Here is a 26,753-nt window from a genome sequence, read left to right as displayed (position 1 = left end):
AGGCTCCAGACCGAACGGGTGCCATCTTGAGGACCGGACGCCATGTTGTTTTTTTTGTTTTGTTTTGATCTTGTTTTGGAAATCGCCATGGCCTCCTGGTTACTTATTTTGATGAGAGAAAGGGAGAGAGAATTGTTTTTGAATATAGTTTTACAGGTATGTTGGTTTAAATATGCATTGCCTAGGAGATACTGATCGATGCATTGTCATTGTCTGAAATGATAGAGGACAGTAGTAAGACAAGCGAAATGCATTCATAAAATGTAGGTCTAGAAAATAATACTTTGTGTATTATACCACAGATCAAAACAGAAATAAAAAGGATAAGGTTTCAAAAAACAAGTTCTGCAAAAATTCCCAACAAATGCATTGAAGTAAAACAAGTAAATACAAGGGTGTTAGCATAAGATAAGGGATTGCAGATGTAAATTAGCTTTGTCACTATAATCTAGCATATTTACATGTGTATAATGTCTACAATTGTTCAGTCTACCCTCATTCTTAACTTACAGTTAGCTGTAAGATTCTGTGAAATGCTCAGTCCTCACGTCTAGGTCACCCATGCTCCCACATGACAAATTCTCCATAAATATACAAAAACATGATACAAAACTGTACACAACAACCTGACAAACCTGATGTGATGTGCTGTAATTTGGTTATTTCTTAAAAAAAAATCTACTTTAAATTTCTGTTTTAGAAATATAAAATCCATATCTTAGATATATTAAAATAATGGATCACTGGCTGTCAAACTTCTCACATGATGCTTTTACCAAAGAAAATAATTAGTTGTAGTTCTAAACAAGAAATGATTCAAAGGAGATGTGGATAAAATGAACTCTAAATGAGGCAAACCCACAAACTGAAAAGCTGTACAAGTACCGCCTGAAGGAGCCTGCATACGACAGTTTGAGAAACATTGCGTTAAATGAATGCATATTTGCTTGTCATATTAACTAACCACTGTCTCCTATAGGCAATGCATAATCTACACATCACCATACACCTTGTTAACCTTATTTGAAAACCCCGAACTCTCCTTTGACCTCCTTATATAAATTTCAGATACCACATCCCTGCTTTAGTTCCCCCTCCTCCACCCCCAAAGTCCTGGCTCCCCCTACTGAACAACTAGTGCAATAGCAATGCAGACAAATGCATGAAAAATGAATGTGGCAATATATTCAAAAAGATACAAACTTCTGGGAGGGGACAAAACTTTGGAGTAACTTTTGAACGACTTCAATTTGAGATGCCGGGAAAAGTCTAAGTTTATTTTAAAAAGACACACGAAATATAGATTGATTTAAAAAAGGAGAAGTTGTAATATATAACACTCATCTGGGACTTCTGGGTGGACGGCGACGCGGCAGCCATCTTGGTAAGGGATCTGTGCTTCCATAAAGAACCTGATATCTAGATTTTGCTTCTGTATTTACAGGCACTTGTTAGCGCTTTTCTCCTCCTCTCCTCAACAGAAAACCTTGAACTGCTAAAAATTAAACTTATGATTGAGGTTTGCTGCTTTTTGCTCATTCGTGCAAAAAAAAAAAAAAAAATTATAATCTTTAAAATGCAGAAAGAGCATAAGACATTTCCGTGTGTGTCCTAAGCGTGTTCATATTCCTGTCTGATTTTAATTTTGAATTCTCTCACGTGCCAAGTTGTTGTAGTACTGTGTTACATTTGTGAATTGTTATGATGTAACATGTTAACATGTAACATGTTAACATGTTTCAGCTGGAAATCTGATTACGTTCATTTGAATACATAAAAAAAATGCTTCCTTGCTTTGACCTTACTGAGTTTATTTTTTGAGCCCAGCCAAAAAACAAAACAAAATGTGACCATTCAAAAACTTTATATTTTAGCACCATGTGAAGAAATGTGACATGAAAAAAAATACATGTTAAATAAAAGCTATAAATGTCTAAATTCCTTTAATTCAGATCCAGAAAGCAATCATTACTGTAAGTGTGGTTTGTTTTTTGCAGTTCTGACCTCTGTCACTGAGTTTAATGCCATATTGTGCAACATTCCAGGCAAAGCATTGACATTTCCCTGGAGACAAACAGGTTGCCGGCCCGTCACCGGAAAAGTTACATTGTTCGCCTTTAAATTGGCAGAAGTGAACGAATGGGACTATGAGGGTTCATCTACGGCTGATATTTTAGCCAAGTCTATCCCTAATGACAGGAAGAATCTAAATAAATAGCCTAATATTTGTAGCATATAACACAAAATCACAAGCAAGCTTGTCAAATCTGACTGTTTGCTTCAACGTTGCCAGCGTTTGGTAAGAAGTGCAGTGCTGCCCTCTACTGTCCTAGCAGAATTACAGGTCAACTTTTGAAAACACTGCAGCATCTTTAAAGCCCCTGCATCAGATTGTTACAAGCATGAAAAACAGAACTAGTTCACTTTAAACAGTTTGCAGTGGTCCAAAGTTATTCCTCACTTACCTTACTCATTCCGAGCACCCTATTTATTCACAGTGATGAGTTTAAGGGGTTTTCTCAGCTCTAAGAGACAAGTGTTTTTCTGCAACAAAATAGCTAACGACAACTAGCATGCTGACACATACTTCCTGATTCTCAAACAATAAATCGCATACAACATACAATATATCTGTACTGGGGCAAGATAAGTTTGCTTAAAAACTTGGGGAAAATTGCGCACAGGCTCTTTAAAGTACATTTTATCACAAAGCACTGATATGGACTAAAACTTTTCTTCATATGGTTCTAAAAGTAAATAAAGGTAGGATAAATCATTTGAAATAATGCTTTTAGCCTGTTATATATATTTTTTTTTTTTCAATTGGTTGGTCGTTCTGCTTTGCACCGGGCTTCTCTATGCAATGATCTGTCTTATGCAACAGCTGTCATTTAGCCTTTGCGTCGTGTCTGTCACTGAAGCTTAAATACTCATTCTGTTACATTGCTACAGTGTTATTCATAAACTTATATATGAAACAAACCATCCACTATTGTTATAAGTGTAGTGCCACCATCTGTGCATCACATGTCATTGTTTACTCAAAAATCCCAAAGTGCTTTTCACCATGAATACAGAATAGATATATAGTAGATTATTATCTTTTTATAGAGCCTGGAAAATTGTAATAATATAAATGTCAAAAATATTTAATAGACTGGACTTATTTAATTAATATGTATTTATTATTTATTTATTTTATTGCAATAATTTTATTTGATTGGTTAATTGACAGTGACAAAAATGGGGTTGTTGTAGAATCATTCATTCACCAAAAAAGAGCAAATATGAAATATTACATTTAAATTGGATTTTAATTGGTTTCAAATCCAAACCAAAGATGTGTTATGTAGCAACATGTTGTTTCAATTTTATAACCAGTTTTGTAGTATTGAAAATGACAGTTGACAGTACATGTAACAAAACAGTGTGAACTTGATTTTGTAAATGGAGCTATATCGTGTTCATTTGAAGAACTTTGATTTTGTTTTTAACACATTATAAATGATCTTATTTTATTTATCTAATTGTATGCCAAACCTTTTCTTAGCTCAGAGATCACATGATGAGATATAGTCATTTAATCATAATTACTGTCTAATGTAATGGTTTTGTCTGTCATTTAAATTCACAGATTTAGTGCAAAGTGTCAAATTGGTCTGAAGGGCTAAAGCATCACTGTTCAGTTCAATATGTTTTCAATAATGAATATTTAAAGTGTTATATATGATGGAAGTGCCATAACCACGTTTCATATCCACACCATTCAGATCTATGCATCTCATTGTGACCTCATGTTTGAGCCTGGGATCACACACTGGATTCAGTCACTTATGAGTAGGACAGTTCTCACTTGGTAAATGTCACAACTTACAGCACATTTTGTTTCTTTCATAGTAACTGTGTGTATTGTATTAAAGTAGCAGTGGCATTGTGTCTACTCCATATGATACAACTGAAATCCCACTCATGATGTGACCAAAAGCTAATAGTTCACTATGTCTTTCCTGTTGAAAATGTAATTACCGGTACACTCTCTATATAAAAGAACATTCTGAAGAGATAAGATTACGATCTTATACAAATGTTAGTAAATATTATGGATTGTAATAACCTTTCACAGCAAGATGGAGTCTTGTGATATTTGTGAGTTCACAACCTCACCATTAAGCTTTATATTGTGTTTTAGAGTAAATAACAACTGTATGCTTCTTCTGAGAGTTGATGCCTCACGGTGATCAGATTATTTAATGGTCAGCCCTACATTGCATCTGGAGTTTTTATTTGAATAGCAATAGCTCTTTACATTTGATTCAGTGTTAGAATATGCATAATTGTGATCTCAAGCTCAAACTAACTTCTCACTGCCTATCCTTTTGTACCATAGAAGCTGCAGCCTCCTGTGTCTTTCTGTAGCAAAGCTCCATTTAACATTCAACATATCATTAAGCATATCATAAAACATATCAGACTGTGCCATACGGGGTTGAGTATGCAAATACAAGGACCTAAGCATAACGCAACGACTATTTTCATATGAACAATGATAATATTGCTTGACGCTGTGTTACAAACTGCTATATTGTGTTCCCATTGTTCAACACTAGAGGGAGAGAGTGAGTGGAACGAGAGGTTTGGTTTCAGTTTTTTGGGGGTATAAGGGTTTTGATGTAGCATGGTTTGCGTTGTTGATGATTATGCTATTTATTTATTCAAAGGGAGATTTTTATTGTATTCTTGTATATACAGTACAATCTGCCCCAAAGGAAGTCTGCTCTTGAGCTGTGAAATGAAATATGAGTTTTAATCAGACTAGTCTCTCAAAGATCTCTACAACTTCTGTCTAGCATTATTGAGACAGACAAATGCATAAAAATGTACTTAAAGTTGCACTATGTAACTTTTCCAGAGCAAAGTTTGTCATTATGGAGATGTTATTGTTTTGCTTGTAATGTTCCACAGTATGGTATTATCTGGTGCGTGTTTTTATTGCTCAAAAATACACAGGAAAACATGCATTCCTATTGCGAGTGAGGATCACATCTTCACAGATCAGACCTGTAACTTGGCCTGGTGGCATCAACTGACATTTAATGCTGTGGAACATTCCAGGAAACAAAATAACATCTCCATGGAAGGCAGTTGTAACTCCTTACAAAAGTTACATATATAGTGTCAATAGATTATCAATAAATCTAGGCAAGGTAGAGAAGTGTCTTGCCCAAGGACACAGTGGTAGTATGCGCTGGTCGGAGCTGGGATTCAACCACTACCCTCACACTTTATAGAAAATATCTACAAATTGTCTAGGAAATCAATGCATTTTTAAGTAATTGGATGAATCATTTTCAATTTTAAACCATCATGTTTCAGTCAAGCTAATGGTAAAAATATTAGGTTTCAAACACTGAATCTAATAATAACTCTAATAATAACATCTTTAACTAATACAAAGATGCAGCATTTAGGCCTAAGAAAAAGTAGAAGAAGCTAAAAAGAAATCTTGTTCTGTTTATACAGTATCTGCAGGAGCCTCTCACCAATTCCAAAACAAAACTATGATTGAAGAGAAATACTGAATACTGCAATTGTTTTCATTAATATTTTCATTAACCAAACTTAATTTGAATGTTAAATTTTCAAGGTATAATTACTAACACGAATGGTCTAATATAGATTTTTTATTTTATTTTTATTTTACCAATACCAATACCTGATATTTGTCTTAATGTTGTGACTGATAACTGATATTTGCTGATACTGATAAGCTTTTTAAATCTATAGTACAGATGTTTGTGACCAGAATGGGGGATTTGCGTGTAATGAATCTCATATTTACAACTCCATACTCAAACATAAACCAAAACAAGGAAAACAATAGTGATAGGCAGGTGGTAATAGGAGTGATAACACCTATTAGGAGCCTGAGCAATTATGCAAAATATGACTCAAACAAACTGTAAACAAACGGGTGTGTTAGGTTCAGTCTAGTTCCTCCCTTCAGATATTAGGTAGTGTTCACCAGCAATCTGACTAGAACTAAAGAAGCCTCTTGGATGAATGGCAAACCATCTTCACTCCTACAACTTTTGTCCAGTTGACAAAGTTGAGTTTTCTCTTTTTCTATAATACAGTGGAAATTCATTGAAAGTTATAGTGAAGGTTACAAATGATGGAGGAGTGCAGAAAAAAATATCAGCTAAATGCCCAATATCTGACCGATACAGTATCTGGGGAAATCCTCTGATATACCCTATATGACATCCCTAATTTGTAGAAGTGCTGGTTTTCCATTCAAAAGCTCCACCTAAAATGTTATCTGCAGAATAGTCCCCACACTCCTTCGTTTTGAGAGACTGGTCTGAATCTGTTTCTTTGTTTTATTTGCACAAAGTTGGAATGGCCTTATATGCTTTTCCTCTTCTCGCTTCTCTTGTGTATTGGCACAAAGTGCACCCTTAAAATATAGAAAAAACATTCACCAAATCCTTTTATTTTCATTAATCTGAGGATCAATATTTTGCATGAATATGAATAAAACTGCAGATATTTTGGCTTGTACAAAAACTGTGACGCAATTTGAAGAGAAAAAAGAATGTAACGTTTCTGCTGTAAATATGAGTATCTATTGAAATATGTCATACTAATTCTATTAACGATTCAAGGTTTTCTGAAAAATCTTTACCTGTTTTTGAACATTGTTGAAGGTCGCTGGAGTTCTGTTCTCGACTCAAGGATCTGTGTAATCATTAAGGAAAAATATTAAAATTGCAAATAAAAACATTGTATTTTTGTCTGGTTTTGTTAACAGTTTGAGTTTACCTGCACGTAAAGGAAGGAATGTGGGCAAATCCTGAGACTATCCTTCACTGCCTCTGGGTTAAAATTGTCAGGAGCAGTGGATTCTTCTCTATATCTTGAGCCAGGATCCTGGTGAGGAAAAACCTACAGCTGGAGGTTTAGCTTACTCTGCTTGTTAACGGCTGATGAGAGAATTAATTAAGATACATTTGTAGAAAGTTAGTAATCTTACAAAAGGAAAACAATACAAGATTGGCTACATCTATAGTACAGTTTCTCAAGTATACATAGTTGGTCATATTCAGTGGTGGAACATAACAAAGTAAAAGTAGTAAAGTACTGCACTTAAGTACAAATGCCTACAATTTTAAAGTGGATACTTTTACTTCACTACATGTGAGATAAGGTATGTACTTTCTACTTCACTACATTTTTAACAGAACTGAAAACTAAAAGTATTTTTTTTTAATGCATAATATATATTTAATATTTATTTTTGACACTTCTGTAGATTGAGCAAACAAAAACATACAAATAAAAAATGCGTTCAGTTGTTTATCTTGAACACGATTCAGCACAAATCATTATTAGAATCAAAACATTAAAGCTTTCTTAGATCTTAAACTCACAAAATTTATTTTACTTTTTAAGTACAGAATAGATATTTTGATACTTTTACTTTAGATTTCTTTTCATATACTTTTAATTGTGTATTGTTTTCCTCTTTTGTAGGGGGTACATTCACTTAAGTAACAAAACTGAGTTCTTCCTCCAACACTGGTCATATTTATGCTAATTAACCCTACATCCTTTGACATCAGCAGTGTCTACAGTCTGAAAACTCTAAACACAAACTTTAGGTTTGAGAGAAACAATGCCTTTTTCAGTACATCCCCTTATAGAAGTAAAGGGTTTTATCTGATCTGTTTTTTGTTGAAATTAAGTTATTCATATATTCTTGTTCTTAAATACCTTTAGGTATTCAGTTTTCTTTTTTACACTTTAGGTTTATATGAGCAATAACACATTTAGTCATTCTATTGTGTTTGATGACCTCAGTATATCGAAACAACTTGCAGACAGACCCAATTCTAAAATGATGAAAATCCTAAAATGTTTGATATAAGAGTGCCCCCTATGTGTATCTTCATAAAACTACTTTAAAATCCACAGCACGTAGAGCTTGTGCAGCCCGGAACATCTTTACAGTGAATACAACATGCATTTCCCCGGTTCAGTAGAGGATGAATGTTATCCAACAGTTTAATGTCTGTATGAACACGGCTCGGTTCAGGCTCCAATGAAAAGGGCAAAATTGTCTCTGCAGTAAAAATGAGTGCGTGCAATGGAACTACAGGCAAAGGTTTTGAATGTTTTTCATCATAGTTCAAAATAATGTCAAGAAGTAGTACAAAAGTAGTTTTACAAGAAACTGAGGTGTTAGGTCCAGACTTTAACTTGAATAGAAACTTTCCCCTAACATCTGATTCATAATTTGAAATTTGTGAGCTTTATGCCATATTCTAATGCTGTTACCTCATCAAAAACATACCCATAGTTATGTTGTTTCGCTTAAATGTTTGAGTAATTATTAGTCTGTTTACATTTCCAAAGCTCAAAATGCTCCGTTTCACCTTGCAATGTCAAGAAGGATCAGTTTTCATGTTAACTATACCTTTTACCTTTAGTACAGATAAGCAATTTCAGGACTGAAATCATCCAAATGATTCAGTAAAGGTGTATGGAGTTTAAAAACACAGTGGAGCGCTTCTTGGAACAGTGCATTTTCTGTTTGAGAGAAGAACACAGTCTAAATATGCAATTTGTGTGTTAAATGTGTGAATGAAACAAAAAGGTGTTTTGTTTTTTTTTGGTGAGGAAACAACATAGATCAGAACATTGCGTAATATAGGCCCTTTAAGATCCAAGACGGCGCCAAGTATGGTCACCCTGGTGATTTGGTGCTTCTTTTTTTTAAATAATGCACAAAATCTTGTATTTTCAAAGGCTAAACACAAAAATGAGACATACTAAATCATATCTGAAGGGGCAGTGAAAGAAACAAATGTTCAAATCATTTCATTTCAGAGTCCTAGCAGTTGTCAACCCAGTTAACTTTTTTTCTTTTTAACGATAAAAGTTATATTCATTTAGCATTGAGGTTTATGCAAATAATAATGCATTCAATTCTTCCTATGGGTACAAATGAACAAGACATCTACTTATGGAACTAGAGGTGAATTGGCAGTGTTGAGCTACAGACTCCCTGGGCAGTTGTTTAAAGAGTAAGCCTGGATTTTAAATGACATTTCTCTTTTTAGCCCTGAGTGGTGCTCAGTCTCCAACAGCGAAGATTAACTTTAGATTTCCCCCAATCTTAATTTATAAATGATCCTTCCTCTAAACTTCAGGAGAGGAAAAGGGAGGGGGGGCAGATGAGTATAGGGTGCAGACAGGGACAGTGACTATATGGTACAGAGGAGGGAGCGTAAATACATGTCGCAGAGGAAAGAGTGAATATAGAGGGACAGTAAATATATGGCACAGAGGAGGGACAGATGAGCATATGGTATAGAGGAGGAAAGACAGAATATGGTACAGAGGGACAGTGTACCATCTACTGTATTCACACTCTTGTACCATATATTCAGAGGAGAAAAGACAGAATATATGGTACAGGGGGACAGTGAATATATGGTATAGAGGAGAGACAGTGAATACAATAGGCATGGAGGAAGACCAAAGTGGAGATTTATGGATGTAGAGGACAGGGTCAGATAAAGATACAAATAAACCAATACTGCAGTCAGCATATTTTGTCAATCTGCCATTTTATATCCCAAAAAATTTAATGAGAAAAACAACATTTTAAAACAGTAAATTACTTTAATTTAGTTCTCTCGTCAGCAGGTGAGCTCATTTAAACATGATGATAAATGGAGTGCATCGGTAAAAGAAGTCAAACGACAAAATTTGGAAAAAAGAAAAGCATATTTTTTGAGACATGCTCCAGTCAGACACATCATCCACAGATCCGCAAACGATTAAACAAGCAAATATTTTCTCTGATAAAAAGCACTGCAGCTCAGCATTGACCCGGTAGAATAAAAAGACCCATCCTTTGCTAGATACAAGGGGTGGCAGCAATACACAGGATTGCCCAAGCAGTTAAGTTACACGTTCCTTTAAGAAACAGGAGAGCGAACGCGAAAAACAAAAAAACTATCCTCTGGGTTCTTAAGCCCTATTTCAAGTAGTATTTACCCTTTTTTATGTTTTAAATTTGTTTTCAAGTTCAGCAAAAGTTAATAAAAATGACAATTGTTCCGGTAATTTATGTGTAAGAGGGGAAAAAAAGGCATTCAAAACATGGAGAGGGACAGGAGGAAAAATGTCAACCATCTTGAAGAGACCAGGTGTTCACAGCAGCTATGCTAACCTCTAAATAAAAGAATCTATGGTTTAAATAGGGAGACAAGTTAGGTTTAATCAAGCCCAAATCCAGTCTCAAATATTAGTACTGTTACTGCAGTTTAGTTAAGTCCAAACTTTGACTCAAATCTTGTGAAGAATTCAGCGGAGTCAAATTATCAGGCTGTTTTAAAAGGAACACTGAATATCTAAACACTGGGTTTAGTTGTGCCTGATCTTCAAAATAAAGTGAGGTACAGGCACAATTATGCTGTTTAATTTAAGACACCAATTTGATTTCTCTTGATTTATTGTGGTTGAGGAGGGACAAAAAGAATATATAAATTCCAGTTTATTCAAGACCAAAATCTGACTTATAATAATTAGGCTTGAGTAAACAAGTAACAGTTGGAATTTAAAAGGTATTAATAAGGGAAGATATGACATCTGTTTTAGTCCAGTCCACTTTTTCCAGGTTGTAGAGAGGGGATAGGAATGACTATGTTGGGTTTAGTCAAGATCAAACCTTGACTTTAATTTGAGTCAAATTGTAGCCATGAACATGTTAGGAGGAGTTGTGAAGTTAATCTCAAACCTGGACAAAGATTTGATTTAGTTTAGTCCAAACTTAAACTCAAAAACAGGCTTAACACTTTGTCTGGTTGTAGAGGAGGGACAGGATGAGATATGTTTAGTTAAGCTCAAACCTAGACTCAGGTTGACTTTATTAATGAGACAGGAGGAGATGTGATGTCTGGTTTAGTTAATTCCAAACTCCCTGACCCCTCTTGTCACCCCTGGCTTTAGTCTGAGTCCAATCGTAGCAGTGAAGTAACTAAAACTCTAGGTGCTGCTGTCGGTTCACTGTCGGTGAGCGGAGTAGCGGCCATCATTGGGACCAGCCCCTCGCCCTGTACCAAAGCTGGGTTTGGGAGTCATGCCACCTCTAGAGCCTGGAGGACCTCTGGGACCTCCTCCGATTCTGGGACCCCCCGGACCCCCTGCACCTCGGGGTCGAAGGTCGCGTCGTTCCCCCTCCCTAACAGAGCGCGTTTTCTTCTCCTCTACGTTCAAACGCACATCGTTACGGAATTTAATGGGCTGGAAAAGAAAGAAAGGCAGAAAGACCATCAGGATGATGGTAGAATGTATACAGCATTTTTTTTACTAAAAAAACAAACTTTGTCAGTTTGACATGTGTAAAAATTTCATTGAAGATTATGCATCAAAACACACACAAAGAGGGTTATATAGACTAATAAACAGACTACATGCTGTAACATGCTGGATCATCATATTTGGGCTAATTTATCAGGAAGGTTAAAAAAAATGCTTTGATGGCCACATTGGCCACATAGTTTGGATATAGGAGAAGTTGTGACCCTTTGTGTCCAGGTTTAATCTAATAACCAGACAAGATTTAGTTAAACTCAAAAACGGGTTGTTTTTTCAGTAAATTTCAAATAACATTTTGTATCATTTTAATGTGCATTATTCAATTACTCCAATTTACACAGCTCATTTGCTCAGTAGAGTATTAGATGGTGCCTGTCCTCACCCTGTTACTGAGGATCTTCTGCACTGGCTCTGCGTCATCAAACACCACAAACCCGAAGTTTGGCAGCTTCCCTCCACTGTTAATCCTGAGCTCTAGTACAGTACCATAGTCTGAAGAGGAAAAACACATCCGGAAATATTTAGATCAGTTTATAACACGTTTTATGAGACATTGTAATAAAAATGCTTTTACGCTCAAAGAACTCCTTGAGCTCAGCCTTCTCGACGTCGTGAGGCACGTTTCCCACAAACAGCTGATGAGCATCTGGGTACCGCACTGACCTCCTCCCTTCTCCCTCCCCGGGCTCCCCCTCCCGACCTGAAACACAAGCAACAAGGGATAAATAACATGCTATAGGACTCTGGACAGTATGTCCAGAGTCCAGTAATTTATGCATAAGATTATCAGGTGTAAGATGAAATGTGTCAGTACTGCATCACTGACACATTTAAGTTTGATGATTAAATATTAAGGCAGATGTTGCATCAGTCTTTGTTCATTAATTTAAAATATTCATGGGTATGGGTTTCAGCTTCAGTACATTGATATAGGAGGACAGGAGGGCATCTGACGCACTGCTATAGTTCTTACCTGGTCTGGGTCTGTGCACAGGTGGGGCTCCTCCGGGCCTTTGCTCTCTCGGTCTCTGGTCTCTCTGAGGTCTCTGTGCTGTTGTCTGAGACTCGGACTTCACCTCCACTCTAGGCTACAGGGGGACAAAAATTTTTATTTTAGACAAATTGTACAAATAATTAAGAATTGAATTAGCGGTTTCAGTTTAGTTGGGCTAGAACCCACTTTGCTGTGAAAAAGGAATAATTCTCAATCGAATACAAGGTTACAGTAAACATGCACCACATTTAATGTTTCCCATAATCTCCCTGCTTTATTCTTTATGTGCAACCATACCTGTGTTGTGGGCGGGACTTTGACGATGTGTGGAAGGGATCCTGAGACTGGAACAGCACCACTCGGAGGCAGATTTTTACTGGTCACTGACGCCCATGAGAAGGGCTGGAAGAGAAGGGACCAGCAAGTAGATCATAGCAAACAACGAAGTTAAATCTGTCAACTGGACAAATCTTGTAGGAGTGAAGACGTTTCGCTGCTCATCCAAGCTGCTTCTTCAGTTCTGGTCAGAATGCTGGTGGTCACTGCCTTTAAATCTATCTTAGGGGAAGGGCTAACTACCCTGAAACTGTAAACAGCTATTGTCTCCAGTTTCAGCTGAAACTACCCTGCTATTGTTCTCATTGTTCTGGGTCTGAGGTTGGGGTTGTAGGTGGGGGAGAGATTATGTATCAGGCCCCCATTTCTGTTTAAGGAAGGATTCTCTTTCCTAACAAAAATAGCTTCATTAACTCCTCTCTCTAACATTTCTTTTCTCTGACTAAGATCTGAACTTCACTATCTTCAAAGGAGTGCTTAGTGGCTTTAAGATGGAGATGCACAGCGGACTGGGGTCCAGAGGAACTCTCCCGCCAGTGTTGGTACATCCTCTTATGGAGCAGCTGTTTAGTTTCTCCAATGTAACGCTCACTGCACTCTTCACTACACTGAATGAAGTAGACGACATTACTTTATTTATGGCTCGGGGTTTTGTCCTTAGGGTGAACCAATTTTTGCCTTAAAGTGTTTGTGGGTTTGAAAAAGGCAGGAATCTGATACTGTCTGAAGATTCTCTGAAGTTTTTCAAACACACCGGCAGTGTAAGGGATGGTAACACCTCTCCTTCTAGGTTCAGATTCCCTGATTTCCTGTTTTTTAGCTCTCTTAGATCTATTGAAGGCCCATTTTGGATATCCACAAGCAGAGACGGCTTTCACCACATGTTGGTCCTCCTTTACTTTTCCCTCTGTGTTTGTAGGCACCACTTGAAACAAGTAGATCGTTTTTACAAGAATGTAGTCTAACTTTATACAGTAACACTCTCAAATGGTTCAATAACATGGTTGCAAAAACAAATGCGAGAATGGAAATTAGGCCATGGCTAGAATCCTAACACGTGACCAATGTGGCCAACCAAGAAACAAAGCTCAGTCCACCTTCAGTAATAGTTTTGCTCATCCCAGCCTTACCCTGTTCTCCTCTGATGCGGTTGTGGTCAGTTCGGTGGTTGTAGATTCTGTGGGAGCGGTCGTGGGGGCGGGGCTCTTCTCAGTCTCGTTGGCTGACGGAGCATCTGTCTGCAAGTCCAGCGTCTCAACCTTCAACTCCGCAGATGCTTCCTCCGCTTTCTCCTCCTCAGGTTCAGGTTCAGGGCTCACAGCTACGCCCTCATCATCCTCTCCAGGGCCCACCGGCTCAGAGCTAATAGGAGGGTTAAATCAATTGGTTTTATATGGAACAATAAAAAACAGTTCACCTACATTGATTAATAACTGTTGTATGTCAAAGGAAAAACACCAGTAACACTAAAAAGTTTAACTAACAAAAGGAGGTCCAAGTGAAGACAGGCTGACATTTTGTAGTAATAACAGTTAAAATATCTAGATGCTTAACTGGCTGGGGATAAAAGTGGCAAATATGTGTTAATCTATATCTTTTTTTTTTTTTACTTTTTTTACTTTTTATTTATTTTTTTGTTAAAATGGGCTATGCTTCAGTGCACCAGGCTGTTTCAAAGAATGGATGAGAAATTGTAAAACAAAAATTAAAACAGACACCAACTCTAAAAAAAAAATCAAGATTTTGATCACTGTTTGAGGACTACATTTTTGCATTTTACCTCTGTTATTACTGAACAGTAGTGTCTTTTTTTTTCATGAATACATCTTTCAGACTTAAAGGTTAATTAAACTGGACTTGACCAGGAAGGCATCTAGGTACTTTAACAGAGTTCATATTTTTTTGGACACAGTTCATACCATGGGTTCTGGTCATAGTACTGGGTGGAGTCTTCTCCGGCGGTGTCTGGAGATGGGACCCTCTCTTCTATCTCCTCCACCTCATCATCAGACTCTGAACACACCAGAAACATTAGTGCCATCTGCTGTAAAACCAGGGTTACTACCGATTAACAAAGGAAGTGGCGTTCCACTTGTAATAAAGGACTTATTTCTGTAATCTGTGTGCCTCAGACATTTTATTTAAGCCCTACATGATACAGGGTACTGTGTTACAACAGGAAGAGGCTTATCTTGGTATTTTAATGACAACAATGTATGCCTGAATAACAAGACCAGTTTGTAATTATACAGTTAACAATTACAACGTAGGTCAATTGTGATGACATAAAACATTGAACGTTGTCATGAGGACAGGCCATTTTATTTTAATCTGATTTTTTCTGTCTTAAATTTATGAAAAAAACAGTAGTTGTTTGCAGCAGTCCAAACATATTTCCTACTTTCCTGACACATTCCTAATGTTTCAATTATTCTATGCAATGAGTTTATAAACGCTTTCTACAACTGTCAACTCCTAGTATGCCAGCAACTCACCAGCTTTACTTTCTGGTTCGTGGACAATAAAAACACTTTATAATTGGGTCCAGACAGCACACAGCCGTCTCATTTTTCCCCAAGTATGATTTATATCTGTCATGTTGTAAGACTTAAATGTTACTTTATTATTACATGAGAGAAAGAAGAAATCTTGAACAGGCCCTTTAATAAACCAGCTAAAACAGACTAAATAAACTGGAAACTCCTGTTACCTTCTGGGGGCTCAGAGTCAGAGTCAGCGAACACTTCGTCCTGGTAACGGAACACGTCGTTGTGAACGTAGAATTTGTTTGCCACAGTGCCCTGAAAAACCAAAAAACATTAGTAAAAACAATACAATATGGTAAATAAAAGTATTTACAGAAACAAAAATTTAAAACACTAACAATCCATTAATAACTGCTAATAAGCTAGCACTATACTACGCCATACCCATGCTACAAATTAGAATTAGAATTTAAATACTTCAAGGTTTTAGTAAAATTTGATCATTAAAACTATATGAAAAGGGATATTATATCCCCTTGAATGTTTCACAGTGTGCACCTTGCATTTTTGCATCAATGTTTTTATTGCTAAAAAAAACACTGAAATACAAAACCTTACTGCGAGTGGGGTTGCTTCTCTATAGATCTGATATGTTACTTGGCGTGGAGGTGCAACTTGTTCATCTCTATGCAGATATTGTATATTGTCATAATGTGGAACATTATGGCAAGACAACTTTATAAACCACATTTCGTAAAAAGAAAAAAAAACAGCAACTCAATGTGCTTACAGTGGGGGAAAAAGCTGGCAAGACAATAGCATCTCACAGGACCATTTTCAAAAAGACAAATATGAAATTTGAATATAAAATCCAATTCGGCTCACCTCTGGGGCAAGCACAAACGTCTGCATGAACTTCCTCATTGGCTGCATGTTGTTGGAGAGCTCTCCCATCACCTGCACTACCACGCCCTCGCTCAGGGTGGCGTGAGCATCCACATGTCTGATCTTAGTGTGACAGTCCCTGAAGCTCAGAGCCATCACACGCTTATGGATCTCCTGCAAACAACAAAACATAACAATGACAACTGAGAAAATATATAATTATGCAACTATGAACCATTCCAACCGGAGAGGTCGGTACTACTCAATAACTGTACTTCAACAACTGACAACGACTACCAGAAAATAGACACTAAAACCAGTATTGAAACTAGATACTCAATTTTATCAATATGCATCAATACAAAAATAAGGCAAATTACGTGAAAACTACTATTTTATTGTATAAAAGATTGAGTGTCAAGGCTTTTCTGAAATCAAGTTTGAGATTTTGGCATTATGAGTAATATATTATATGGTGTTTTATGGCACTACTTTCTGAAGCTATTGGGAAAAAAATAATTTCACTTTAGTCAATTTATACAGAAAGATGTTGATGTTGAACTTAATGCAAATGCTTGTTTCATGCGGATAGGCCCAGTAATTAGATATTAACCATAAACCAGGTCAACAATTCTGTGAAATTCCACCATATAATTCTGACCTGTCATTCAACTCACATGAATGCAACCCATTGAGTAGTTGATGAAAGTGAAATAAGAAACAATTATTTTAAGAATGAGACTAATTTTCAAAAATGCGACAATTCAAAAATGCTGTATTAGACAGCTTGTTGGATTAAACATCAGAGCTCAATTTCATATTGGATCCAGAACATAATAGCTCAAGGTCAGGAATGTGCCACGGCAAATTCAAAAAGGTTACACCATAAACCACAAGATAAGATGCAACTTTATTATTGGCAATGTTTCATTTAAGAACTTGTTATAGTAGTTATAAAGCAAACACCCTTTTAAGACAAACGGTTTCTTTTACAAATTAATGTTGATAATCTTTTCCATTCAAGCTGTAATTCATGTCCAGGTTAGTACTGCCTGTTGTTTTCATGCTTCTATCCAAAAGTATTTAAAAGGCCTGTACCCATGTATTTGAACAAGATTTGTTTTTCGCCAGTACAGATATATTGTGTAAGAGGCTCTTGAGGTCATACCAAGTCAGCTGTGCAGAAGTGAAACAGACGTGGGGGAAAGATTATGCGCTGAAGAATACATAAGTTTTGATTTTGAACTGTCATTTTACACATCATGCACATACCCACATTATCGAAAACACACAAAGAAATGCATGTGATGCAGCTTTTAAGTTAAAGCCAATGGATCTGGCATCAAAGAAGGAAATAGAGCCACTGCACGAAAGCTTGGCATTAATGACCCCATGGTGTGACATTGGAGGCGGCAGCGGGAAGAAATTGTATGTAATGTAAAGTGTGAAAAGACAACAAAAGCTTTCAGAGGAAATAAAAGATGGCCTGGGTTGGTGCCGTTTTATTTTCTAAACATGCAGGTATGTTCATCCCATGTTGGTAGCATACTGCCGATTTTCAGGCACAGTTTGAAAAAATGTGCGTCTTAAATTAAAATTCAACAAAAAAAAAGTGTGCCACCTTTCTGTATAAATATCTCATGTTACAACATATTTGTAAAATGCGGCGTATATGTATACAAAATGTGTTTTCTTTCAAAGAAAAAACGTTAAAACACTTACAGCTTGTCCATACACGGCCTCCAGGGGTTTGCCGTTACTATCAACACCTCCATGAACATAAGAGGAGTTCTTCCCATAAAACCTAAGGAAACAACAGGTAAACTACTACATCAGAATGAAACAAATGTTAAGTGGCTGAAGAATATCCTTACAGTGCCACTATACTTTAAGGTGACACTACTGTATGCATTTAATGTTGTCCAGTCCTCATTTGTTCATTTACACATTTCATCACTCACTGTGTTAACAGAACACACTCCTGAACTAATTTTTGTCTCACTTCTTTAGAAAAATGTCAGTAGACTAGTATACATCCAGATGAAATAACCAAAAAGGTGCAAATAAGGGGCTAAGTGATGCTCAAGTGTATGTAGTAATTTAGCATTAGTGCTAAAACTTTGCACCTATTAACTGTTAACAAAACAGCTGACACATGTATAACACTTCTGCTATAAGCAATTTGATTCAGAGATCCAGTTTTCTTGGCTTACATACAAATATTACATACATGGTGTACAGTGGGCAGGGTTACATAGTTACCTGTGCAGGTGCAATACTGAGAGGATGGAGTTACCTGTGCAGGTAGTCTGGAGCTTGGTTGAGCAGTGTGTAATATTGTCGGACAAACTCTCGCCCGACCAGCTGGGCACTTGGCTTCTCCATCACCATCGCTTTGGTCGACTGAAAATTTCTAAAAACAGAAGGAAACACTGGAGCTTAAACTCATTACTTTGCTAAGATTTTTACAGTTCCAATAATACAATTTTAAATCAGAATTTGGCCATGTCCAATTGCTAATGATCAGCTTGTGTCTTTTCTAATCCTCATCCTCAGTAAAAGCATGATGAAGAAATTTGCCTGCTTTTTTTTTTAAAGGCAGTGATGTAAAAATGCATTGTTTATGTTCATAATAAATACTGCAAGTTATTTGTTTTAATACGACAGCAAGAGGAAAAATTGAACATGAGGGGAAAAAAAAAAAATCGGAATACATTTTGTGGTCACATCATGTAGCTCTACTTCAACATAAAACTATAACTTATCCATTTTTACTCCTAACGTCTAAAGTCATCTCAGTTTTGTTTTCTGCCTCTTGTTAAAAACATTTCAGATCTGTCTAAAGAAATCTGTTGGAGCAGGAGGAGGATTCTTGTAGTTTTTCTTTTTGTGTGTGGATTATAAATACACAGGTTTCGGCTTGTTCTTCACAGATGACATAATGGTTCTGAGAAGGCCGTGTGCAGAGAAAGAGCAGGTTGCAACGTGATTGGACCAAACGCAGAAGAGGAGAAAAAATGTATCAATTTGAGACTAGAATCTAGCTTTAGAATGTACATTCTATTTTAAGTGGTAAAATGTGTAAATGTTTGCTTCAGACTTCAGAAAATAGCATAATATGGGCTCTTTAAAATTGTGATCTATGTTATCTTGTTTCCTCATCAAAAACATTCCTGGAGTTGTGTTTGTGTTTCATTCATACATGTTTAACACACAAACCCTGCATATTTAGGCTGAATTCTTCTCTCAAACAGAAAACCCTGTGTTCCACCTCATGATGCCATGTGGTAATACAGGAAGTTTTTTAAACTACATTCACCTTCACTAGAATTGTTCAGCTAATTTCAGCCCTGAAATTGCCCATCTCTACTGAATAAAATGTAAAAGGTACCTGCTAACTTGAAAACTACTACTACATGACATCACAAGGTGGAACAGACCATTTTGAGCTCTAAAAACAACTCTGGGCATGTATTTGATGAGGTAATAGCATTACAACATAGCTTAAAGCTCACAAAAGTTAATTTTGCATAATATGAGACGTTTAATGTGGGAAATTGTACACTTAAATTTTAAGAGGGATAAGACAGGAAAATATATGTGTGATCTATTGAACTAGGGCTTAATAGTCAACTAATTATTTGATTACCATTATAAAATATTCACATGGGCAACAGGAGAAAGGAGGGGGCACGGTCTGGGTTAGCTGGAGATTTGGAGATGAACTCAACTTTTCTTAATGCCAGCGCTCCCCTTTCAGTCAACTAATCAATGCACAATCAATGCTAGTTGATTGCAGCTCTATATTTGACATGCATTATCTAGGCTCACAATAATTATTATATCGACTTATTGTTCAAACATTACAGATTTAAGAGTCATTTTTGGGGGTCAATATTTGTTTGTTTTTTTTTCCTTTGTACTAGTGGTTATTTTTGTGAAATATGAACATTTTAGCCATAGAAGGTTGAATTAAGCACTAAATGTAAATCTATTTACTAAAGAGTTGCTTTCTGCCATTTTCGTATTGCAGCTAATAGTTAACGATATTGCACATTTAGAATACTTTTGGGGGAATTCTGCTTTATTGTTTGGTTTTAATGTTATCATTTATTGTCAATATTTACTTCAGCAATATATCATACTTCAAAATGAGTTACGGTGACAAGCAATGGTATGAACTTTTTGTTTTGTTAATGCTAGGTCTATTTATAAACTAAATTCCTAAAACTAAAAAACTATAACTAAAATAATATAAAACTTAGGGGTGATTTGGCAATAATGACAAAAATAATCACCATTACTGGAAGTAGTCCTGATCTTAGTTTCTGTCATATAACATTAGTTTTTTGGTTACTCTGAAATTAGTAGTACAATCCCCAGCTCTAACATGGCAATTTGGCTTTAGGTGAGAACACAGGAGGAAAAAGATCCGTCTCTCACACCTGCTTGCCTGCCTCCAGCCACCTGTCCACCCTCTGCACCAGGAATGAGCAGGACAAGTTATATATATATATAAGTTACATGTATTATAAAATATATCCACACATATGGACACACAATACACAGTGAAATCAGTGTTTTTCATACATTGTTTAGACTAATAGTGGGCAGATCTGAATTAGAACAAATTCTAAATGTTACTTTATCTTCAAATGTGGCAGTTAGATTTAGTTACCTCTTAAAGACTGTCTAAAAGATATACAAATCATTATAAAAATCAAAATGGGTTCTCTAGCTCCAAGGAAGTTATGCTATGAATTGTTTTGGCATACAATCCAGTTCATTATATACAAAAATACTACTGACAAACTGGTACTCTATGCTTTGTATCTTTATTTTCTATTCTCAGTGTTGCTGACAAATTCTGAGAACCTTTGGAAAAGCAAAGCAGAATATAATGACTGCTGATTTATGGTAATTCAGCGATGAGTCATGTTTTCATGTATTGAAATTAGAAATATTAAAATGCAAAACAAAATACATGAGCATTTCAAGGAAAAATGCAATTAGTTTGTATTTAAATATATACCTTTATTATTATCTAACCTGTATACAAGTGCATTTAGCATTAGTTTAATATAGACTTGTAGAAAGAGGGAATAACACCAAAGATTTCAATAATTCTGTCTCTCATTAGTGCTGTTAATGTTTTTTTTGTTTTTTGTTTTTTTTTTTAAAGCAACCAATGTTTATTAACACAAACATAGCGTTGTGAAATAAGCACATCATAAACTATTCTATATTCTTCTAAACTATTCTTTGTATGTTACACAACTTTAGCTCAATTCAGAGTATTGCAAATTGGGTCAGCGCCTTGTATCACCAATTAACGAAATTAGATATTAAATGTACCAATTTCTGTCTTGATCAAAGCAATGCAACTTGATAAATCCGTGCTTATAAGGGCTCGGTACGAGGCAGGCATGAACAGAGCCTTGTGTGATAGCGAGCCGCAGCATTGCTCGGGAAGCAGACAAAGGCCATGCCGCGTCTGATGTGCCCTTCCCCGGCTTGCAATGCCTGCTCCACCCGGTAACACGGAGCCTTCGCACTTGGGTGATCTAAACTCCGAAGTAAGCTAGGGTTCGTCGGGGTAGCTTCCAGATTCAACCATAGCTCATAAAAGCGTGGGTGAAGGAGCTAGCTTGATGATACGACCGTGGATTCTATTGAAAATATATGGGAGATTGTAGTTAGCAAGGGGAAGCCAGTAAGTAGCACGTGTCTTAGCCGGTTTAAGCAAGGGCTGTTCTACAAATACCACTGCTGCTAGGTAATAATCCTACATGCAAACCAAAACATGCAAACTAAAAAGGGGTTGTTTAGTTTTAGAGAGGAAATGGCGAGAAAAAACGGTAAAAAAAAAAAAAAAAACGAAATGGGAGGGAGTCACGACTGAACATGGGGAAGCTAACGAGGGAGGTGGCTATTCTTTGAAAACGAAAGTAATCAAGTAGAAAGAATACTCAACAAAATGATTCCTTTATCGAAATGTACCAAATGCATTACATCACGCATTATTTTAAGTGTTAAATGGGTCAAAATAAAATATTTATTGAGCAGTAGAATACAATCACTGCAGGTTAACTTTAGCAAATGTTAAAGACAGATCTTGATTTGAAGATTTCAGTATTCAATTGCATATCAACAACTGCTTTTATATGTAAAAATTAAACCAAAAGCTAAATTGTATAAGAAAGCATTGATTGATGTAATAAATAAGCTGCATGTGCTAAAAAAATAGACACTGATTGTAATAGTGCTAAACAATGCTTTAATTTACTATTTCGAATATAATTAATCTACTATTCATGCAACTAATATATATATACATATATATATTTATATTCCTTAATTAAATACACTAGATACTGTTCTTATACTCGTCTTAATTCACAAAATCCATGTGATAAACGTGTTTGGGCCCATAAAGCCACAGCACAGCTCAGTGCAGAGCTATCCCAGGAATGTACTAGAAATTTGCTATGATTTTGAATAAATTATCAGTATTTATGACAATGTTTGAATTGGGCTTGCATGGGATGGATTGCCAGACATAATCCAGAGTAAAAGGTTTAACTATAAACTATTCCTAAATGAATTGCAACTGTAGTACATTTTTAGCCATATGCTAGCCAAGAAATTGCTAAGTAATGCAATCCTAAAGTTGTAAGATAACTGTAACTTCATTATCTTGTGGATTTTTTTTTTTACTTAAAAGCATACAATTGGAAGTGTAGTTAGAAATTTACAGTCACATAATGTAATCAAAAATGTAAAGTTTATGCAGCTAATCAAGAGTGGGGACCAGCTAATGCTAACCGGTGTTAACCAGTGCTAAGGCATTTAGACGGGGCCTGAAAAAAACAACCAATTATTGAAACAAATGACATCATTTAATCTTTTTAAACAGGTTTACTTGTAAATTATATGGATTAAGGTGGAATATAACTTACCAGTGGTTTATTTATCAAAGAAGTGATTTCGTTGAGAACCTCCTTGGCTCAAACACGAACGGCAGGACAACGTGCCGGAGAAGTAGACACCGGTTTGGGCTTCAGGTCCGCCATTACGTCCCGCCCACAAGAGAGTCTACGCCAATCAGAACCAATACCCGGGGCACATCTACCAATCAGATGCCGCTAAAATCTGGCTGGAGGATGGACTTCTAGAGGGTCTATGGCGGCCATCTTGTGACTGTCAGTCATTCCCTTTATTTTTGTATTTTTGTATTTTTTATTTTAACGTATTCATTGAGATTTAAGGAACGTTATTCATTTTCAACATTTCCAAAGAATGTATTTGCGAAATAAATAAAAAGCTAGAGTACTTACGTATTAATAACAAATTAATTAATGATAAAAGTGTGCACAACCATTTTTATATTTATGAAGTAACACGTTTTTCATAACTGGAAAATTTAGAAACACACAGAATATTACATCACATTGCAGTGAGTAATACAGAGAGTGGTAGAATGAAGAAAAACAAGCGTCAAAAAGATATATTTTAAAATAATTGCCTGCAGTGAAGGATACATATTGTGCTGGAGCCTGCTATATAATCTACGACATCTGTTTATCATTATGTTATAATTTCCACATTTTACATCACAATGTTTTTCTAAAATGACTTATTAGAAAATTAGAAAACTGCACTGCCCAGTGGGAGCAGTGGGATCACTGTAAATGTCATGACAACAAAGAGCCATATATATATATATATATATATGTATATATATATATATATATATATATATATATATATATATATATATATATATATATATATATATAGGGGAGAGGCTCATCCCCTCTTTTCCACGCTCGGGAGTTTGAGGGTTCTGTGCAGTATCTTTGCTGTTCCTAGTACTGCACTTTTCTGGACTGAGATGTCTGATGTTTTTCCTGGGATCTGCTGTAGCCACTCCTCCAGTTTGGGGGTCACTGCCCCGAGTACTTCGATGACCATGGCCACCACTGATGTCTTCACCTTCCAGGCCTTTTCCAGCTCTTCTTTGAGCCCCTGGTATTTCTCTAGTTGTCAAGTTCCTTTTTCCTGAGGTTCCCATCAATTGGTGGTGTGATGTCCACAACAATGGCTTTTCTCTGTTGTTTATCCACTACCACAATGTCCAGTTGGTTCGCCATCACAATTCTGTCAGTCTGTATCTGGAAGTCCCACAGGATCTTGGCTCCATCATTCTCCACTACCTTTGGAGGTGTTTCCAACCTTGACCTCAGGGTTTCCAGTCCGTACTCTGCACAGATGTTTCTGTACACTATGCCCGTCACTTGGTTATGCTGCTCCTTGTATGCTTTCCCTTCCAGCATCTTACACCCTGCAGTTATGTGCTGGATTGTCTCAGAGGCCTCTTTGCACAGCCTACACCTTGGGTCTTGTCTGGTGTGGTAGATCTGGGCGTCTATCACTCTGGTGTTTAAGGCCTCCTCCTGTGCAGCCAGGATGAGTGCCTCTGTGCTGTTCTTTAGTCCAGCTTTCTCAAGCCATTGGTAGGATTTTTTTATATCAGCCACTTCAGTTATGTTCCGGTTGTACATCCCATGCAAGGGCTTGTCCTTCCATGACAATACTAAGTGTTGAAAGCCAGTCTGAATAAATATGTTTTAAACTTGGATTTTTTAAAAAGACAAAAGTCAGTAATGGTGCGCATATCCGGAGGCAGTTTGTTCCAGAGTTTGGGCCCTGCTACAGAGAAGGCCCGATCACCCCAGTGTCTGTATTTAGTTCTTGGAACTTCCAAAAGGAGTTGATTAGATGACCTCAAGGCCCGGTTTGGATTTTGGACCACCAACAATTCAGCCAGGTAGGGCGGGGCAAGGCCATTAAGAACTTTAAAAACAAAAAGTAAAATTTTAAAATCAACTCTAAAAGAAACAGGAAGCCAGTGGAGCGAATAAAGGACTGGGGTGATGTGCTGGCGTCTGGATGTGTTGGTTAAAAATCGTGCTGCAGCATTCTGCACAAGTTGGAGGCGACCCAGGGATGACTGGGAGACACCAACATAAAGTGAATTGCAATCATCTATTCTAGAGCTAATAAAAGCATGAATCGTTTCCTCAAGATCGTTGCAATTTAAAAATGGCTTGAGTTTTGTGAAAAGATAGTTAACATCATTAGGCCCGAGCCTGGGACTCTGTCCCGGCAAGGGACCCATTAAAACCGCGTCCGGAGCATGGAAAATGGCAAAAATCAAGTAGTAAACACGCCCCGACATGGCAGTGAGTGGTGTCAAAAATTAGAACTCGACGAGCTGTAATGTAACGACCCCGAGAAAAAATAACGAAAGACGACTTGATTTTCATGGAGCTAATGGGAGCCCGACTCAGAAAAAAGTCAACGTAAAAATCCGAAACTCACAGCAAAAAATAGTAGGACAGGAAAATGCATTTAGCGCCACCTCAAAATTTGAAATACATTGCTGCAATGAGAGACCTTTTTCATCGTAGACAAATGAAATTTGGTACAAACATAGAACATGTCAAGACAAGTAAAAAATTATATTATGACCCCACCCTAAACCCTACAGGAAGTCGGCCATTGTGGGCGGAACCCCATTTTTTCAAAATTTTACCTCTCACATTTGGATTTTTTGAGCCGTGGATTTTCATTTAAGAAACTTGCAAATTGGTTAAAAGGAACTACACCCATCTGGGATTATAGACTACTCTTCCTAATTTTTTTAAGTTATAAAATGTGGGTGTAGCCAGCCTGGAATGAAAAAAGCAATATTTTGAACTATTAAATTGCGTGTAACTCACACATGCAGTGTCCTATTTCCCAGCATTACATACATTTTTTTCAAAATGTGAATCTGAACACATACATATACAATTTACGTAGGTCAGACATTATATTGCTCCACAGCGCCCCCTTGAACTTTTGAATTGGACCAAAAAAATTACTTTGACATAAAGATTTGAAATTCGGCATGAACATTTGGCTTGGCAAATTGAACAAAAAAGCCAATGAGAACATACCTCTGTCTGCAACTATGTTACCGTGGTAACATCATAAATGTGTCATTGAAATGAATGGGGTTCAGAGTACTGGACTTTGTTGTAGACTAAATAGATGCTCTACACTCACCAAACTATGGCCTAAAATTCAAGATTAGCACAAAAATGTTGTATTTTGATGTTCAAAAAAATTAACGTATCAAAATGACTCAATAGCGCCACCTCAAAATTTGAAATACATTACGGCAATGAGAGACCTTTTTCATCGTAGACAAATGAAATTTGGTACAAACATAGAACATGTCAAGACAAGTAAAAAATTATATTATGACCCCACCCGAAACCCTACAGGAAGTCGGCTATTGTGGGTGGAACCCCATTTTTTTCAAAATTTTACCTCTCACATTTGGATTTTTTGCGCCTTGGATTTTCATTCAAGAAACTTGCGAATTGGTCAAAATAAACTAGACCCACTTGGGATTATAGGCTACTCTCCTGAATTTTGTTAAGTCATAAAATGTGGGTGTGGCCAGCCTTAAAAAAAAAGTTTTTTGAAGTTTTAAATGGCCCGTAACTCAAACATGCAGTTTCCTATTTCCCGGCTTTAATATACGTTTTGTTCAAAATCTTGATCTGAGTGTATAGACATGCAATTTACATATGTCAAACTTTACATTGCTC

The 26,753-nt window shown here is 36.6% G+C and overlaps 1 protein-coding gene across 1 annotated transcript; it reads right to left on the bottom strand.

Moving 5' to 3' along the window:
* Window positions 1–9,667: 9,667 nt before the first annotated feature.
* g3bp1 (GTPase activating protein (SH3 domain) binding protein 1) lies at window positions 9,668–23,179 on the bottom strand. The gene is made up of 12 exons (XM_033973618.2): window positions 23,049–23,179; window positions 18,386–18,502; window positions 17,812–17,893; window positions 16,090–16,263; window positions 15,429–15,519; window positions 14,638–14,731; window positions 13,849–14,080; window positions 12,680–12,784; window positions 12,362–12,476; window positions 11,963–12,088; window positions 11,771–11,880; window positions 9,668–11,313 (listed from the first exon to the last, which is right to left on the bottom strand). The coding sequence occupies exons 2-12, from the start codon at window positions 18,478–18,480 to the stop codon at window positions 11,074–11,076; spliced, it is 1,464 nt and encodes a 487-aa protein (XP_033829509.1). The 5' UTR covers window positions 18,481–18,502; window positions 23,049–23,179; the 3' UTR covers window positions 9,668–11,073.
* Window positions 23,180–26,753: the final 3,574 nt, after the last annotated feature.

Source organism: Periophthalmus magnuspinnatus, chromosome 10, assembly GCF_009829125.3.
Source record: "Periophthalmus magnuspinnatus isolate fPerMag1 chromosome 10, fPerMag1.2.pri, whole genome shotgun sequence".
NCBI classification, from domain to species: Eukaryota; Metazoa; Chordata; class Actinopteri; order Gobiiformes; family Gobiidae; genus Periophthalmus; species Periophthalmus magnuspinnatus.
The sequence above is the reverse complement of the archived record's forward strand: the minus strand, read 5'-3'. Positions and strand labels throughout refer to the sequence as shown.

Bases quoted from the DNA above. Each gene is read 5' to 3' on its own strand.
- g3bp1 (XM_033973618.2), bottom strand. From the start codon at position 18,480: ATGGTGATGGAGAAGCCAAGTGCCCAGCTGGTCGGGCGAGAGTTTGTC. The intron at 15,520-16,089 runs GTGAGCCGAATT...TTGGTTTTTCAG, and splicing joins CGTTTGTGCTTGCCCCAGAG to GGCACTGTGGCAAACAAATT. The intron at 12,089-12,361 runs GTAAGAACTATA...CTTGTGTTTCAG, and splicing joins TGTGCACAGACCCAGACCAG to GTCGGGAGGGGGAGCCCGGG.